General features: G+C 39.4%; 1 protein-coding gene across 2 annotated transcripts in view; it reads left to right on the top strand.

Annotated features, from left to right (window-relative positions):
* Positions 1-17,500, top strand: part of LOC117390440 (nesprin-2-like) — an 86,303-nt gene that overhangs the window by 30,115 nt on the left and 38,688 nt on the right. For both annotated transcript variants that reach the window (XM_033988183.2, XM_055230888.1), the window contains exons 23-31: positions 1,236-1,418; positions 2,767-2,862; positions 4,500-4,681; positions 4,817-4,964; positions 5,488-5,582; positions 5,988-6,219; positions 7,030-7,224; positions 11,731-11,859; positions 15,244-15,399. In XM_033988183.2, the coding sequence (XP_033844074.2) occupies positions 1,236-1,418; positions 2,767-2,862; positions 4,500-4,681; positions 4,817-4,964; positions 5,488-5,582; positions 5,988-6,219; positions 7,030-7,224; positions 11,731-11,859; positions 15,244-15,399 (1,416 nt within the window). The remainder of the gene's footprint in view (positions 1-1,235; positions 1,419-2,766; positions 2,863-4,499; positions 4,682-4,816; positions 4,965-5,487; positions 5,583-5,987; positions 6,220-7,029; positions 7,225-11,730; positions 11,860-15,243; positions 15,400-17,500) is intronic.

The raw sequence follows: 17,500 nt of genomic DNA, 5'->3' as shown, positions 1-17,500 counted from the left end.
TATCTAAAGGAAATGCCTCAGCCAGGAAGTTAAAGCTTGTGCACATATGAGTCTTCCAAATGGACAATGACCTGAAGCATACTGCCCAACTGGTTACAAAGTGGCTTAAGGATAACAAAGTCAACGTTTTGGAGTGGCCATCGCAAAGGCCTGATCTCAAACATGTTGAAAGTTTATGGACAGACCTGAAAAGGCATGTGTGAGCGAGGCGGCTCACAAACTTAGCTCAGTTAAACCAGTTCTGTCTGGAGGAAAGGGACAATTTAAAGTCAATGAAATGTAATCTGACTTTGAAGATAGTAATGAAAAGTTATCTAAAAAACTATCTAAATTGTTCTGTCATTATTCTGGCATTTAGAAATAATTTTGGTAATCCTAATTGACATGAAATCAGACTAAACATTTCCTGTTTTAGATCAGACAGTGAAAAATAAAGCATATATGTTTTTTTATATAGTGTATGTAAACTTCTGGTTTCAACTGCATAAGTTTTTCTCATTCTCAGTACATGGACAGGCCATGCCTCATGTAAAAGCTCAGAACCTCGACTGAGCTGCAGAGGCTGCACTTCTGCTGATTCAATGTTGCAATCATTAATCAGTGAATTGTAGCATTGAAACTGACAAATGAAGTGAAAGGAGCTTTAATGTACTGTCATTTCCACACTATAAGTCTCACTTTTTTTCATAGTTTGTCTGACTTATACTCAGATGCAACTTATATGTGAAATTATTCAAATATATAATTTCACATTTTCATTACTGTCACACTGAGAACTGCACGAGGGCTCTGGACCAGTATCTACTGTTTTATTCAGTTACTTCACGTAGCTGAATAAATGTGTGTTACGTTAGCGCTGTTATCTCATTAACTGTTAATATCTTACATTAACAAACCAGACACATGTTCAGTTCTGTCTGTGCTTCATGGAGCTGAATAAATATAAATGTGTTGCGTTGGCGTGATGTACTGATGTTCAGCCTACTGTTCTTTATTTTGTTCTTAGTATCAGATTTTGTTAAATAAATTAGTATCGGATTGTGTAAAATAAAAATGCGACTTATAGTCCAGTGTGACTTATATGTTTTTTTCTTCATTATTATGTATTTTTTTGGCTTATAGTCCAGAAAATACGGTATTTGTGCCTCAAGAAAATAAGGGTTTTCCATCTTAACAGTTCTGATTTCACATTCAACAAATATTAAATAATTAGATTTTACTTCATTTTTTTTCAGGATTTGTTGTCCAGAGTTGACAGTTTGCAGAGCGACCTACAGGAGCTGCTCGACGCCTCTAAACACCTGACCTCTCAGCTGGACACGCCCTCCTCTGCTCTCGTCCAATCAGAGACCAGGAGGTTGTCACGTGGTGTTCTGCAGTTGAACCGGGGTTTAAAACTGAAACTAGAAACACTGCAGGTAATCTACCCCTCTGCTCTGCATCCTCTACTTGTTTATAATAAATATGAGCCAATTAATCTGAATTACTGACCATTTCCAAAACAACTATTTAATTAAAATAGAATGCAACAAAACAGGAAACTATAACGATATGAAATTGTTTATATAATTGGATTTGGTTTGGAAGTGACTTTACGCCCATCTTGCTTGAATTGGAGGGGGCGGGGTCTGCCACTAACTTGACTCTGCAGTATTTCCATGGAGACAAGAAGGTACAGAATGCATCTTTAAGTCATCAGTTGATTCATTAACCCACACGTGCCAATCGTTCCTGTTAGTTAATAAGATTGTTCAGTACTGTTTTACATTTACGTACCTTTATTATCTATACCAGTATGCCTGCTCTCCTCCCTCTCTCTTCCTCCCTCTCCTCCCTCCCTCTCCCTCTCTCTTTGTCCTCCTCCCTCTCTCTCCCTCTCCTCTTCACCTCTCACCTCTCCGCTTGTCCATGACCCGTCCATCTTCCCGCGTCTGTATTCGTTTCTCCCCTTCTCTTTCCTCCTCACCCTCCCTCTCCTCCCTCTCTCTCCCTCCCTTTCCTTCTCTCCCTCCCTCTCTCCCCCTCCCTCTCTCTCCCTCTCCTCTTCACCTCTCACCTCTCCGCTTGTCCGTGACCCGTCCATCCTCCCGCGTCTGTATTCGTTTCTCCCCTTCTCTTCCCCCCTCACCCTCCCTCTCCTCCCTCTCTCTCCCTCCCTTTCCTTCTCTCTCTCCCTCTCTCTTTGTCCCCCTCCCTCTCTCTCCCTCTCCTCTTCACCTCTCACCTCTCCGCTTGTCCGTGACCCGTCCATCCTCCCGCGTCTGTATTCGTTTCTCCCCTTCTCTTCCCCCCTCACCCTCCCTCTCCTCCCTCTCCTCCCTCCCTCTCCCTCTCTCTTTGTCCCCCTCCCTCTCTCTCCCTCTCCTCTTCACCTCTCACCTCTCCGCTTGTCCGTGACCCGTCCATCCTCCTGCGTCTGTATTCGTTTCTCCCCTTCTCTTCCCTCCTCACCCTCCCTCTCCTTCACTCTGTCTTCCTCCCTTTCCCTGTCCCTCCTTCTTCCTTCCTCCCCCTCTCTCTCTCCTCCTCCTTTATCTCACCTCTCTGACCTACTTATCTCTGACCTGTCTACTCTCCTGTGTCTGTATTTGTTTCTCCTCCTCTCCCTCCCCCTCCTCCGCAGTCTCTTCTTACCTCTCCCTCCCTCTCCCTCCCTCTCCCTCCCTCTCCCTCCCTCTCCCTCCCTCTCCCTCCCTCTCCCTCCCTCCCTCCTCTGACCTGCCTGTCCTCATGTTTGTGTTTATTTGTCCTGTGTTCTTTTTGTAGGAGGAGTTTCAGACTTTGGTGCAGTTCTCGGCGTTACTGTCAGAGCTGGAGACGGACGTGCAGCGGTGGGACAGGAGGCCTCCAGCGCCGACGGGGGTGAGTCCAACTGTCAACGAAAAGAAAGCAATAACGGAGGATATTACTGCACTTAACGGAGAATAGTTTGACGCAGTATCTCATCTGACTTTTGCCTTTTACAAATGGTTTACCTTCAGTGTATTGATGCTAAGTTTAAGTATTTTATGTTCAGGTATTTTGAATCATCTTATTATTAACAATTTGATGTTTCCAATGTGATATTTGTGTAATATAGACCAGTTTAAAGTTGCCAGAAATCTACACCCTGCGTTATAATTTTATTTAAAGACGTATCGACACTGAAAAAAAACACATAAATAGTACAAAGTTGGACATTCTCTCGATAGTTTTAGTTGCCTTGATCAGAAATAGTATTAGACCACGTGCTAATTTTAAAGAAGCTACTGCTATTTTGTATTGCGTATGTGTGTAAAATGTGTTTTAATGATCGCCGTGGTGTCAAAATGTCTATTCTAAAGTCAAAACCATTGCATTGTTCGTTATTATATGTTTATTTATTCACACCATCCATCTTATCGTCTTGGACCGGTTCATGTCGTCTTTCAGTAGCCGTATGACTATTTCCATATTTACATTGTGTATTTAAAAGTATTCTGTTTTTTCCACTCGTGTATTTGACCCAGCCTCCCTGACCCACATCCACTCACCTCGTCCCTAAGTCCCTCCTGTCTCCACCTGTGTGCGCTATATTTAAAGCACACGCCAGTGACTCTTCTCCATCCAGTAACAAACAAATATAATGTTTCTGTTTATTCTGGATTCAGGTTTAATCAGAATCCACCAAGGATGTTTTTTTAAGGACTAAAAGTTGGGAATACAGAGTGTGAAGCATAAAATGAATAGATGCAACAAGGTACAAGCTACATACAAGCAAGTTATATTCACTTGTCTATGAACTACCATTATTTATTTATTTATTTATTTATTTATTTATTTATTATTTTTTTATTTTTTTATTTTTTTATTATTTATTATTTATTTTTTATTTTTTTATTTATTTTTTATTTAATTTGTATTTATTTATTTTGTATTTATTTAATTTTATTTATTTATTTATTTTTTATTTTTTTATTATATTAACATTTTGAATTGTATCCTAATACTAAAGAAAAGGCACAATATTTGATACCACAATGGATATTTATTTAAAACATTATTTTTTTTATGTAATATAGTGTAAATCTGTAAATCTGCATAAAATAATAGTAGTTACTCTTTAATGTTACTGTGTATTTTTGTACTTTTCTGACTGTTGTTCAAAATGGTAGTTACAATACTATTTTTTTCCTTAAGGTAGAATAAACTGTACATGTAAGCTGGCTGTTATTTATGTCGAGTACTTGTAGTTGTTGTAGTAGTTGTTTGAGGATCACTTCTGGGTATTTGTAGGATGGTAATACTGAACATTTCCACTGTAGTGACACATGCAGTTTTGCACATGGTCCAGTGTCAGTTCATTCATGCAGCGTAAGCCCCGCCCCTTTCGACCCACATTCATTCATCCTCAGTGTAACCCTCTTACTCCGCACCTGTCGACTGCATTTACCTCCTCCACCTGTCTAACCTGTAACCTCCTCCACCTGCTGCTTCTGTCTGACCTCGCTGTGTAACGGTGTGACGTGTTTGTTTTCCAGGGTGGTGATAAGGAGGCCAGTGCGCCCTCCTCAGACCTGGACATTAGGGGGCGCTCCTCAGACGTGGACCTCCTGAATGAGCTGAGTCTGGGGGTGTCTCTCAGTGACGCAGAGGCCAATCGCCTCCTGCGTCTGAACCAGAGCTGGAGCAGAGCCTGCAGCCGCCAGCAGGAGGAGCACAGGTGAAGTTATTGTTATAGACTGTGTAGTATGTGCTGTGTGAGGAGGCGCATACAGAAGGTCTAAAACTGTGCTCGTCTAATGCATTGTACGTGTAATTTTACTTTGTTAATATTATATTCCCTGTGTAATTCCAGTGCGATGCAGACGGGGGCGCTGAGGGGGCAGAGCTTTGAGCAGAGATGTGAGAGCTGGATGTGTTTCCTGCAGAAGATGGAGGACAGTCTGGCTGTGGATGTGGCCGGGTCGTACCAGGGGCTGAGGCAGCAGCTCTGCACTCACAAGGTCCATATCATTTATAGCACTGTTTGTATTAGACTCATGATTAAACATGAAGAACCTTAAAGGCAAGTTTCTATAGGTTCACTGTGGAGAAGATCAGTCTGAAAGTGTCTCTACTGTCTTAAGTGAACTGTACCACCCCGTCTGAGGGGTCTGAGGCACACCCTGAGGGGACCACCTCCAAAGGGGTCGAGTTCAGAATAGCCCCCATCAGATACGGGTTCACTTAAGCTAACTTAGCAGCACTGCAAGTTGATTAGAGAAAATGGCAAAAACAAAACAAAAGAGGAGATATAAACTAAAATAATCTCTCACTAAACACTGACTTGATCTTGTGACAAACATCTATATTTCCAGTGATGGCAACTTATATGTTAAGGTGACATACATAAAACTAAGCTAGTGCACGTTAGCAACAGCTATTTCCTGCTTATCAAGATCAAAAGTATTTTATTTCCACTGCATTTACCACAGGCCAAACCCAGTGGTTTAACTGTTGGTTTAACTGTTGTCTTCTGTTCTTCAGAGGTTCCAGGCTGAGCTCTCTGTGGGACACCAGATCCTCCACTCTGTGATCTCTGAGGCTCTGCACCTGCTGCACCGAGGAGAGGTCGACCACAGGTACAGAGACTGTCCCCACGGGAAAACACATACAGACAACATACAAACGACACACAACATACAGACAACATACAGACAACATACAGACAACATACAAATGACACACCAACAACATACAAACAACATACAGACAACATACAAACAACACACCAACAACATACAGACAACAAACAACATACAAACAACACACCAATAACATGACAATCCTTTCTAGTTTATTCTAATGATCATTTCAGATGTGTATGGTTCAGCTGTTGTTTTCTTATGGTAAAATGTTCCATATAATCTACGTCATTTGAAGATTATTACAATCTGAAATGACTAAACCTGGATCTACATAAAATAAACTCAATATTCAAAGCAATATTTTGTGTTCATTGCCTTTTTCCTTCTCTGTAATTTCAGAGACGACTTCCTGCTGAAACTTGCAGCTCTGCGTCAGCACTGGCAGGGGGCGCTGCAGCGCGCAGATCAGCGTCGCGCTCTGATCGAAGGGCTGGTCCGACACTGGCACCTGTACCACCGCACCACCCGAAAACTGCGCCACTTCCTGTCCCAAACCCGCACTCTGCTGCCCCCCGCTGGACTGTCCCACTGCAGCCTCCAGGAGCTGCGCCGCTCTCTGCACCTCCTACAGGTCAGAGCAGGTCATAACCACAGTGATGCAGAGAGGCCCGTGAGCTGTTCCTCTTTACACGTTGAAATTGATACAGTCGGAAATGTTTTTTTTGATTCAATGTATCCCGGAGATGTGTGGGATTGTTTTTTGTGTTTTTTTAAATATTTCATCTTGTCTACAGTGGACATAACTGCTTTTTAAACAGAAGTACTGCGACGTATTTGAAGGTACAAAGTGTAGCTTTCTGGAGGTGGCATGTCACCTGCATGATTTCATGGGAATAGAAAGCAAAACCATACTTCATTCAACATTCTCCATGGAGATAGATATGTTTTATGCCATACTTTGGAAGATTACAGCCAGGAACAATATTGCCATGGAAACGAGCAGGAGACTGTCCTCCTCTGGGCCAAATAAGAGTCAGGTTTATGGAGATGTAAAGATGTGTGTGTGTATTTTTTTTTTATGTTTTTCAGTCTTTTAAAAACATCAAAAACAACAAAAAAAGCCTTTTATTTTTTGGCCAAAAAGTGACTTTAAGTAAACTAATAAGATGCCTATACTTTGTAACTTTCTTCTATCACTAGTAAAATACAGATCAGCTAATTACAACATGGAGACACAAACTGAATCTAACTGAATCTATCTGGTGACGTCTGGTATTTGAACAAACATTTAATAAAAATGTCAAACTGATGAACGACTTAAGCTGATTATATTGACAGCACAATACAGCCCGACCAGACGGAGCCTTTAATCAACCCAACCCAAAACTCATTAAGACGCCCCGCCCTGTTTAATTATGCATGTCCTCGTTGTTGTTTGCAGCACTTGGAGGTGAAGTTTGAACAGTACCAGAGCAGTTTCCTCCACACTCTGGAGGTGGGCCGACAGCTCTTCTCCATGGGGGACCAGGACACCCAGGCTCAGCTGCAGGTGGAGCTGGGGACGCTGCAGCACGAGTGGGACAATCTGCACGCTCTGCTGGGCAAAAGGATGGACCTCACTGGAGACATTATCAAGGTAACACTGGAGATGAGGTGGAAGAGAATCTAAAACACATACTCAAGTAAAGGTAACATTACTTCAGAATAATATTACTCAAGTACAAAGTAGTGGTCGGAGTAACTTAAATTAACCTCCTGAGACCTGGTGTCCTCATCTGTGGACAACACATTTTGGATTGTTTAGGCCACAGTGCAAATTTTTAGAAGAAGAACAGCAACAAGAACATGTTCAATTTTGAATATTTCTAAGAGTTTAGAATATTTTTTTTTGTTTATTTATTTATTTTTTATTTAATTATTTTTATTTAATTATTTTATTTTTATTTGTTTTTATTATTATATTTATTGTATTTTTATTTTTATTTTTTTATTTACTTTTTTTTTTTATTATTTTATTTGATTAAAGCTCGGGTCTCAGGAGGTTAAAGAGTAACTGTTGGGTCATACTATCTGATTTATACTTTAAACTTATCAAAATGGACACACATAATCTGATCTTTTCAAAGGAAAGACACAAAAATGAGACAAATTAAATCAGAAACACAAATCCTTTCATATTGTTACATAAAATATTGCTCAAGTAGGAGTAAAAGTATTGCTGCTGGATGTAACTTCTACCTCTGTTATATCATTATCTTTGCGTTTTTGTTGACCTCCCTCTTTCACTGCACTTGACATTTGAGGCGGACGTTGTTTTTACACATCGAGAGTGAATTTGAAATAAAATGGAAACGGATTCATACATGAGATTTATCCGGACACGGTCAATTTTAGTCGTAGAACTAAACTTTTGAAGCTTCCAAGTCTTGATTAAAGGTGTACAAAGGAATTTTTCTAGTTATGCCGCCTACTTGTCTCTGTGTTAAGTTTAATGCCACACTGTGAAATGTTTTATGAAATGTGGACACAAGCTGATGAATGACGCTCTACCAGAAAAAAAGTGACATAGTGCGCTTTTAATGTAGAATAAAGTATCTGCCATATTTAAAGGTAATGTTTTTTCTCAGTGGTGTGAACATATATCCTGTGCCAACAAAAAATATTATAATTAATCACAGTTTGTACCAAAAATAACCCGCAATAGTCGAAATCTGCGAAGTATCAGCTTTATTTTTTACATTATTCTCTCTGTTTTTGTCTGTAAATCCCCTCACCACACACTTTATACACTTTTCTCACACAGGCGTTAACATTTTCTCACATTTCTCTCTCGTTTAAACTCTCTCAAAGTTCAAACCTTCGTCGGCGTCTTTGTCGGTGCAGAACGTTTCATCGACATTGTGGGTTTTGTCGAGGAGAAAACAAATTGCAAACAGAGAAGAGAATTGAGGAGAAGGAAGGAAGGAAAGCAGGAAGGAAAGAAAGAAAGAAAAAAAGAAAGAAGAGAATCGATGGGAAGTAAGGAAGAAAGGAAGGAAAGAAAGAAGGAAAAAAGAAGTAAAGAAAAAGAAAGAAGAGAATCGAGGGGAAGGAAGGAAAGAAGGAAGGAAAGAAAGAAGGAAAAAAGAAGGAAAGAAGAGAATCGAGGGGAAAGAAGGAAGAAAGGAAGGAAACAAAAGAAGGAAAAAAGAAGGAAAGAAAAAGAAAGAAGAGAATCAAGGGGAAGTAAGGAAGGAAAGAAGGAAAAAAGAAGGAAAGAAAAAGAAAGAAGAGAATCGAGGGGGAAGTAAGGAAAGAAGGAAGGAAAGAAAGAAGGAAAAAAGAAGGAAAGAAGAGAATCGAGGGGAAGGAAGGAAAGAAGGAAGGAAAGAAAGAAGGAAAAAAGAAGGAAAGAAGAGAATCGAGGGGAAGGAAGGAAAGAAAGAAACTAAAATAGGAAAGGAGGGAACTAGGAAGAAAAGAAGAAAAAGAAACAAAGAGAAAAGCATGGGATGGAAGATGAAAGACAGAAGAAAAGAAAGAATATTGGATAAAGAAGAAAGAAAGAAAGAAATGAATGAAATGAATAAAACCGGAATGGTAGGATGAAGGAAAGAATTCTGAAAAGACGGATGTGGAAAGGAAAGAACAGAGAGAAAGGAAGGAAGGAAGGAAAAGAAAGAATTTTCTCACATTTCTCTCTCGTTTAAACTCTCTCAAAGTTCAAACCTTCGTAGGCGTCTTTGTCGGTGCAGAACGTTTCATCGACATTGTGGGTTTTGTCGGGGAGAAAACAAATTGCAAACGTACAGCACTTCAGAGTCACACTGAGATCCAACGTTTATGTAAATTTGTCTGAACACATTCTGTACTGGACAGGAGACACGGCACGGAGGAGACTGATGGACAATGGTCTACAGTCCAACAGCCAATCAGGACGCACGACACAATGGTCTACAGTCCAACAGCCAATCAGGACGCACAACACAACGCACGATCATACACTGTAAAAAAAACATGAAAAATTTGACAAAAAAATCCGCGAAACAGCGAGACCGCGGAAGGTGAACTGCGAGGAACAAATGTAAACAGTGTAGGAAATGTTTTTGCAGTGTTGACAGTGGACAGGAGTAAAACTAAGGAAAAGCCGCGACTCAATGCTGATTCTGATACAACCATGATCATAAAAACACTCTTTATTTAGACAATAGAATGTGATTTCCAACTTTAAATGCACGCACTTTGTTTTTCTATTCCCGTGTGTGTTATATGTGTGTACTCCCTCAGTGTGCAGTAGGTTCATAGTGGTCCATGTGTGTAAACTCGTCTATTTTATTTATTTATTTATTAAAAAAAAAAGGGACAATGCACATTAATCAACATTACAAAAAAATGTAAATGTGCCCGAGTTCTATGTGTCTTATACATTTTTGTCCTGTGAATGTGACTTTTTTAGTATCAATACCTGCTCTGTAGATTGAATTAGTGTCAGATTTATGATACTTCTGACAACCCTACTATGTATAACGAGCGATGTCATACACAGCACATACGAGTTCTTTAGGAAACCCCGGGTGTCTTGTATCAAATGTCTGTATTTAAAACTAAATTTAACCAGAGGCTGCAGATTCTTAAATAAAAGCTTCACTATTTCACACTGAACCTGATCTTGTTCCCGTCTGAAAATCTGGACCAGGCTCCTGTCCGTCACTATTGTCTCCGTTGCTCCGCTGTATTCGCTGGAGTTTTTGATGGTTTTTGTCCCGCGTGCCCTCGAGCCTCGCACTCTGCCCGCTCAGGTTGCCGTTAGATTCTCAGTAACAAGAACCGATCCCGGACAATGACATGACTTCGCCCGGATTGAGTCCACATCACAAGAGAAACCGGAGATTCCATTACGCTGGAGGTTTGGGCTGAAACTGCAAACGGCAAAAAGTAGAACCGACGCTTCTACAAAGACTGGTATCAGGAAGGGCATCTGGCATTAAAGATATGTCGAACTCGTGCTAAAAATACAGAGAGATGAAGTACTAAGTGTTTACTATTTTTAACTGATCACTAGGGTTTGAAAACATTAACTGGAGCCAAAGTAACACATTTTCTTCTCATCTGTATTAAGATAAAAAAAACAGTGATTGTATTTTTCTTTATGAGTTGTAAGATAAAATCGCACTACGTAACTTTTCCGAAGGGTGTCCACCGCTCTCTCATCTCCACGGCGATGTTATTGCGTTGCACGGAATGTCGCACGGTGTGGCATTAAACGTAACCATTGCCCATCGCGTTTATTCAATTACAGGTGTTTGTATTCCTCAAAAATACCTTGAAAAAACAGATTTAATGCCATACCGTGGGTCATTTGAGACAAAGCAATAACATCTCCTCGGGGACAAACACAGAAAAGTTGCGTAATGCATCTTTAAATACAACGATTGTGTTTTCCGGATATGTGTCGCTCTGGAGTATAAGTCTCACTACCGAAAAAATGCAAAATAATGAAGAAAAAATGCAAAATAATGAAGAAAAAAATGCAAAATAATGAAGAAAAAATGCAAAATAATGAAGAAAAAATGCAAAATAATGAAGAAAAAATGCAAAATAATGAAGAAAAAAACATTATATAAGTCGCATTTTTTGGGGAAATTTCTTTTACAAAATCCGAGACCAAGAACAGACATTTTATCTTTTAAAGGCAAATTATAATAATAACAATAAAATAGAGAACAACAACATAATAATACGAAATACGGTAATGAAACTAATATATAATACACATTGTAATACCTCCTCTGGTTTGTTTCTGACCTTTTTACACCTTAAATCTCAGGTAGAAAAAACAATTATGCAATAGTCAGACATTTTAATCCTAAATTTTAGAAAACTGCTCTGCTCCGTCTGTCTCTGGCTCTTACAGTTCACAGGTATAATCCCGTTTAGCTTCACACAAGGACAACGTAGGACTCAATGGTTCATCAAAACACAATATTTATATAACCGTCCTGCGTCTCCGTCGGCTCTTTGGGTTTAGTCCCGGTTTAGTCCCAACTTTGATGTGGTGAGTTCCTGGACTATGAGCCTTAATGTTGATTTTAAAAAGTATATATTGCACATTTATTAGATATTTCCAACATGGCTGACCTTTTGCCTGTGTCTGATTGGTCAGAACTGGGAGCGCTGTGAAACCGGACTGGCCAATAGCGCGCTGCGAGTGAAGGACGTCAAAACCAGGCTCAACCAATCACTGCCCGAGTGTGACGAGGACAATCTGCAGAGAGAGCAGCGCTGCGTCAAGGTACATGACAAACTTTTTAATTACACGTGAACTTAATTAAGCCAGAAATCACAAGAATTATCCGAAAGACAATGTATTATGTCAAATCGGCTTTTTTGGAGATTTCTACCATGTTGTTTCCTCATTTGTTTGTTTGGGGGTTTTTTTAAAGTTTATTTTAAGTCATTCATGCATGTTTGAGTAATCTAGCGATCTTTCCCAAGCCCTATTTGAACCCTACTTAACTTAACTTACCTACTTTAAGCTTAGCAGTACGATCTTGTGACAAACCTGATGTGATGTGCAGTACTTTCATTAGCGGGATGCAGCTGATTGTGTTTTGATAGTGCTCTGAAGGGGGAGTGACTTAGCACAGGGAACAAAGAAAGGGGGGGGGACTCGGAGCATCAAAAACAAAATGACTTATTTGACATTGCTTTTGGCGAATATAACAGTTTGAAAACAATAAAAGGCAACACGGTGATGCAAATGTGTTATGTGTTCGCTGTTAATACCACATAGATCACATGTGTCAAACTCAAGGCCCGGGGGCCAAATGCGGCCCGCCATGTCATTTTATGTGGACCGTGACATGGTAAATTTAAACGTATGACTCTCTTAAAATGTCAGTTTATCAGGAGTTACGCAGTTACACAGACATTTTTTTTTTTATATCTTTGCAAATCTGAGACGAACCAATTTGCTGACGTGGCCCTCGGTGAAATTGAGTTTGACTCCCATGAAGATAGTTAATCCACACATTTTTCCCCCTGATCATTTTATTGACATGTCCCATTATTCCTCAAGTAATTATCATGTTAACGGTTGTTCTCTTGCTGTAGCTAACACCTATCACAGCAGCTGTTTAAGTTAATGTTTGACCGTCGGTTTGTGGCTGATCAGGTTTCGCCTCTTAATCTTTGCTCACACTGATCTACAATAAACATGTGATCAGCTTTATCTCAGTTATGTTTCTGCTAACGCTTTTAAAATCGGTGCTAATTAACCGATTTGTAGGTGTTTCATTCTGTTCTAAAGGTCTTATATTACGCAAAACTGACTCTCGTGAGCTTTAAGCCGTGTTATAAAGCTGTTACCTTCTCAAAAACAGACCTGGAGTTGTGTTTTGTTTCATTCTCCATTAGTCTGTTTACATCTCCAACGCTTAAAATGCTCTGTTCTACCTTGTGATGTCATGAAGTGGTAGTTTTTTTTTCAAGTTAACAGCTCCTTTTGCCTTTTGTTTTTAGTAAAAATTGGAAATTGCAGAGCTGAAATGATCCATATGATTCTATTAAAGGTGTGTGGAGTTTAAAAACACAGTAGCGCACTTCCTGTATTACCACATGACATCACAAGGTGGAAGGGAGTGACATATTTTGACATATTTTAATACATATCTAGTCTTTACTCCTTACCAAATGTTATAAGCGTTTAATCTTTTATATTCTCAGGCTAAAATGCTGAAACACTTTACCGTAGGTGTGGTGTCCTGTGGTTTAGACCAGTGACCACAAAAGTACTTAGAAAAGCAACTTTAAAAAATGTATTCTGGGCTGCAACTCCAGTATTCTATGCCAAGTATGCTAATATTTCAGTAATGCTTATATCATAAAGATCATAAAAGATTATAAGACCAAAACAGCACATTTAATGCATCCAGTGTTCTGACTACACAACATTAATAATAAATGTGAATTCTTAAATGTCCCATATCGCACTTTAACTCATGTTTTTATGTTGTTTCCTCCTCAAAATCAGACCTGGAGTTGTGTTTTGTTTCATTCACACGTTTGAACAATCCTGGATTAATTAGTCTGTCTGCATCCCCAAACCTCAAAATGGTCTGTTCCACCTTGTGATGTCATCAAGTGGTAGCTTTCAAGTGAACAGCTCCTTTTACTTTTCTCTTTTTTGTGATTACATTTTTTTTGTCCAAGTGTTAATCTCATCTGCAGCTATACAGGTTACATGGGCATATACACAGAAGAGAAAAAATAATAATAAAAAAAAAAAAAAAAAAAAAAAAAAAATAATAATAATAATAATAATAATAATAATAATAATAATAATAATAATAAATACATAAATAAATAATAAATAATAAATAAATAAATAAATAAAAATAAATGCACAATAAATACACAATAAAGACAAAAAATAAATAAACTATAAGCTTATACAAATAATACAATGTGATGATGATGATGATGATGAGAAGAAGAATAATGAATAATAATAAAATAAAAAATATAAAAAGTAAAATAACTTTTTGTTTAGTAGATTGAATATTCCAGGGCTGAAATGATCCAAATGATTCTAGTGAAGGTGTGTGGAGTTTAAAAAACACAGTGGAGTATTACCACATGATGACATCACAAGGTGGAACAGAGCATTTGCGGAAAAGAAGTAAATCTGCAGGGTCTGTGTGTTAAACGTGTGTGAATGAAACAAAACACAACTCCAGGTCTGTTTGTGACGAGACAACATTATAAAATAGTTAAACGTGTGTGCACCGAGTATAAATGCACTTAGTATTTTTACATAAGATCAGAATCAGAAAAGGTTTTATTGCCGTCGTCAGGGACCAAAACTCCCAAACAAAGACGAGCTTCTGTTTTGTCATCTGTCACGTTTCCCATGTTGACACCTCCGAGACAGTTGTTTTTATTTAAGCAAACATTTACTGTCTGAGTCAAGTCCAGAACAGGTTTGACTACTCCGTCTTTGTCTCTTCTCTCTCCTCCCTTCCTCGCTCTTTGTCTCCCCCATTCACACCTCCTTTCACCTCCTCCTCTGCTCCTCCACTCCACTAAATAAAAGCAGTTCTTACAATAAGTATTTTTGACAATAGTATTGATGTAACCAGATATACCAGACAACTTGAAATGATGTGGAAAGTCAATTTTTGTCACAGTAAATACCAGAAAATGGTTATAAAAAAGTAAAAAAGAAAAAAAAAAAAGTTATATTGATCTTACAATAAATCTCAGTTTAAGGATTTAAAACTTTTTAAACAGTAATTAAATACGGGTGGAATAGTTTGTGGTCGGCTACTTCAAAATATTACTCAAATGAAAGTAACTTGGCAACTACTACTACTCATAGTCCAATTTACTCAAAGTACTCAAGTAAAGGATTTCCCTCCTCTCACCCCTCCCCCCTCTGCTGCACCCTCCCCCCCCTCCCCTGTGCTCTGTCCTGGGACGTCCCATGTAATCCCTTTGTGGGCGGGACTTAAAGGCAGAAGGGGAGGAGGAAGAGGAGGAGGAGGAGGAGGGCGACACTGCAGATACACAGAAACACAGACTCGACATATAGTTTACTGCAGCGAGCGTTCTGGGACGTATCTGGAACCAGAGGAGTCATTTCAAGTGGATTTTTCACTGGTATGTCGTTATGCAGGAGGCCGAGGACCTGATGGAGGACTGGGCCGGGTGCCTGTCCGATCTGAAGACCATGAAGACGGACCTGTCCCAGTTTATTATGGCAGAGGATGAGCTGCTGCTACAGGAGCAAGTGGAGTTTCTGCACCTCCAGTGGGACGAGCTCTGTGTCAAGGTGAGGAGTCAGAGGATGGTCCAAGCTCAAGTGTGTTTAAGACCTGGGTCAGTCCTGGTTTCATTCTTATTTTAGTCCTTCTTTCATCCTAGTTTAGTCCTGCTTTGACTCTGAGAATGAAAGGGAGGAATGGGGCAGGGGTAGACCTGGTTCAAGTACTGTTTGAGACCTGGTTTAGTCCTGGTTTCATTCTTGTTTTAATCCTGGGTTTCTCCTGGTTTAGTTCTGATTTAGTCTTGGTTTTAAGTCACGTTCAGTCCTGGTTTAAATAACATTTCGGGACTAGGCCCAGGTTAGTGCTGGTTTAAATCTAGTTTTTGACCTGGGTTAGTTCTGGTTTAAGTCCAGTTTTTGACCTGGGTTAGTCCTGGTTTAAGTCCAGTTTTTGACCTTGGTTAGTTCTGGTTTAAGTCCAGTTTTTGACCTGGGTTAGTTCTGGTTTAAGTCCAGTTTTTGACCTGGGTTAGTTCTGGTTTAAGTCCAGTTTTTGACCTGGGTTAGTTCTGGTTTAAGTCCAGTTTGAGACCTGGGTTAGTTCTGGTTTAAGTCCAGTTTTTGACCTGGGTTAGTTCTGGTTTAAGTCCAGTTTGAGACCTGGGTTAGTTCTGGTTTAAGTCCAGTTTTTGACCTGGGTTAGTTCTGGTTTAAGTCCAGTTTTTGACCTGGGTTAGTTCTGGTTTAAGTCCAGTTTGAGACCTGAGTTAGTCCTGGTTTAAGTCCAGTTTTTGACCTGGGTTAGTTCTGGTTTAAGTCCAGTTTTTGACCTTGGTTAGTCCTGGTTTAAGTCCAGTTTGAGACCTGAGTTAGTCCAGCTTTCATCCTGGGTTGACTCTTGTTTTCGTCCTTGGTTAGTCCTGGGTTCATTCTTGTTTCTTTCTTTAGTCCTGGTTAAGTTCTGCTTTGACGCTGAGGCTGTGAGGGAGGGATGGGTCAAGTATAGGTCTGGTCTATATGTTTGAGATTTAGTCTTGGGTTAACTCTTGTTCTAGTCTTGGGTTAGATATGAATTAGACCTGGTTTAGTCCTAATTTAACTCTTTTTTATTGTTACATTCTGGTTTAAGTCTAGTTTTAGACCTGGCTTAGTATTGGTTTTGTCAACAGCTGTAAATGGGCACGTTTGTCTTCAGTGTTTGTGTATTTGTTGATTTAAACTGGATATAAGCTTAAGTTTGACTGACTTAGTCCAAGTTTAGTCCTGGTTTAGTCCTAGTTTACTCCTGCTTTAGACCTAGTTTAGTCTTTGTTTAGTCCTGGTTTAGTCTTTGTTTAGTCCTGGTTTAGTCCTGGTTTAATCTTAGTTTAGTCCTGGTTTAGTCCTGGTTTAGTCTTAGTTTAGTCCTGGTTTGTTCTTAGTTTAGTCCTGGTTTAGTCTTAGTTTAGTCCTGGTTTAGTCCTGGTTTTAGTCCTGGTTTAGTCTTAGTTTAGTCCTGGTTTAGTCTTAGTTTAGTCCTGGTTTAGTCTTAGTTTAGTCCTGGTTTAGTCCTGGTTTTAGTCCTGGTTTAGTCTTAGTTTAGTCCTGGTTTAGTCCTGGTTTAGTCTTAGTTTAGTCCTGGTTTAGTCCTGGTTTTAGTCCTGGTTTAGTCTTAGTTTAGTCCTGGTTTAGTCCTGGTTTTAGTCCTGGTTTAGTCTTAGTTTAGTCCTGGTTTAGTCTTAGTTTAGTCCTGGTTTAGTCTTAGTTTAGTCCTGGTTTAGTCCTGGTTTTAGTCCTGGTTTAGTCTTAGTTTAGTCCTGGTTTAGTCCTGGTTTAGTCTTAGTTTAGTCCTGGTTTAGTCCTGGTTTTAGTCCTGGTTTAGTCTTAGTTTAGTCCTGGTTTAGTCTTAGTTTAGTCCTGGTTTAGTCTTAGTTTAGTCCTGGTTTAGTCTTAGTTTAGTCCTGGTTTAGTCCTGGTTTTAGTCCTGGTTTAGTCTTAGTTTAGTCCTGGTTTAGTCTTAGTTTAGTCCTGGTTTAGTCTTAGTTTAGTCCTGGTTTAGTCCTGGTTTAGTCTTAGTTTAGTCCTGGTTTAGTCTTAGTTTAGTCCTGGTTTAGTCTTAGTTTAGTCCTGGTTTAGTCTTAGTTTAGTCCTGGTTTAGTCCTGGTTTTAGTCCTGGTTTAGTCTTAGT

The sequence above is a fragment of the Periophthalmus magnuspinnatus genome, chromosome 22 (genome assembly GCF_009829125.3).
Source record: "Periophthalmus magnuspinnatus isolate fPerMag1 chromosome 22, fPerMag1.2.pri, whole genome shotgun sequence".
NCBI lineage: Eukaryota > Metazoa > Chordata > Actinopteri > Gobiiformes > Gobiidae > Periophthalmus > Periophthalmus magnuspinnatus.
The sequence above is the reverse complement of the archived record's forward strand: the minus strand, read 5'-3'. Positions and strand labels throughout refer to the sequence as shown.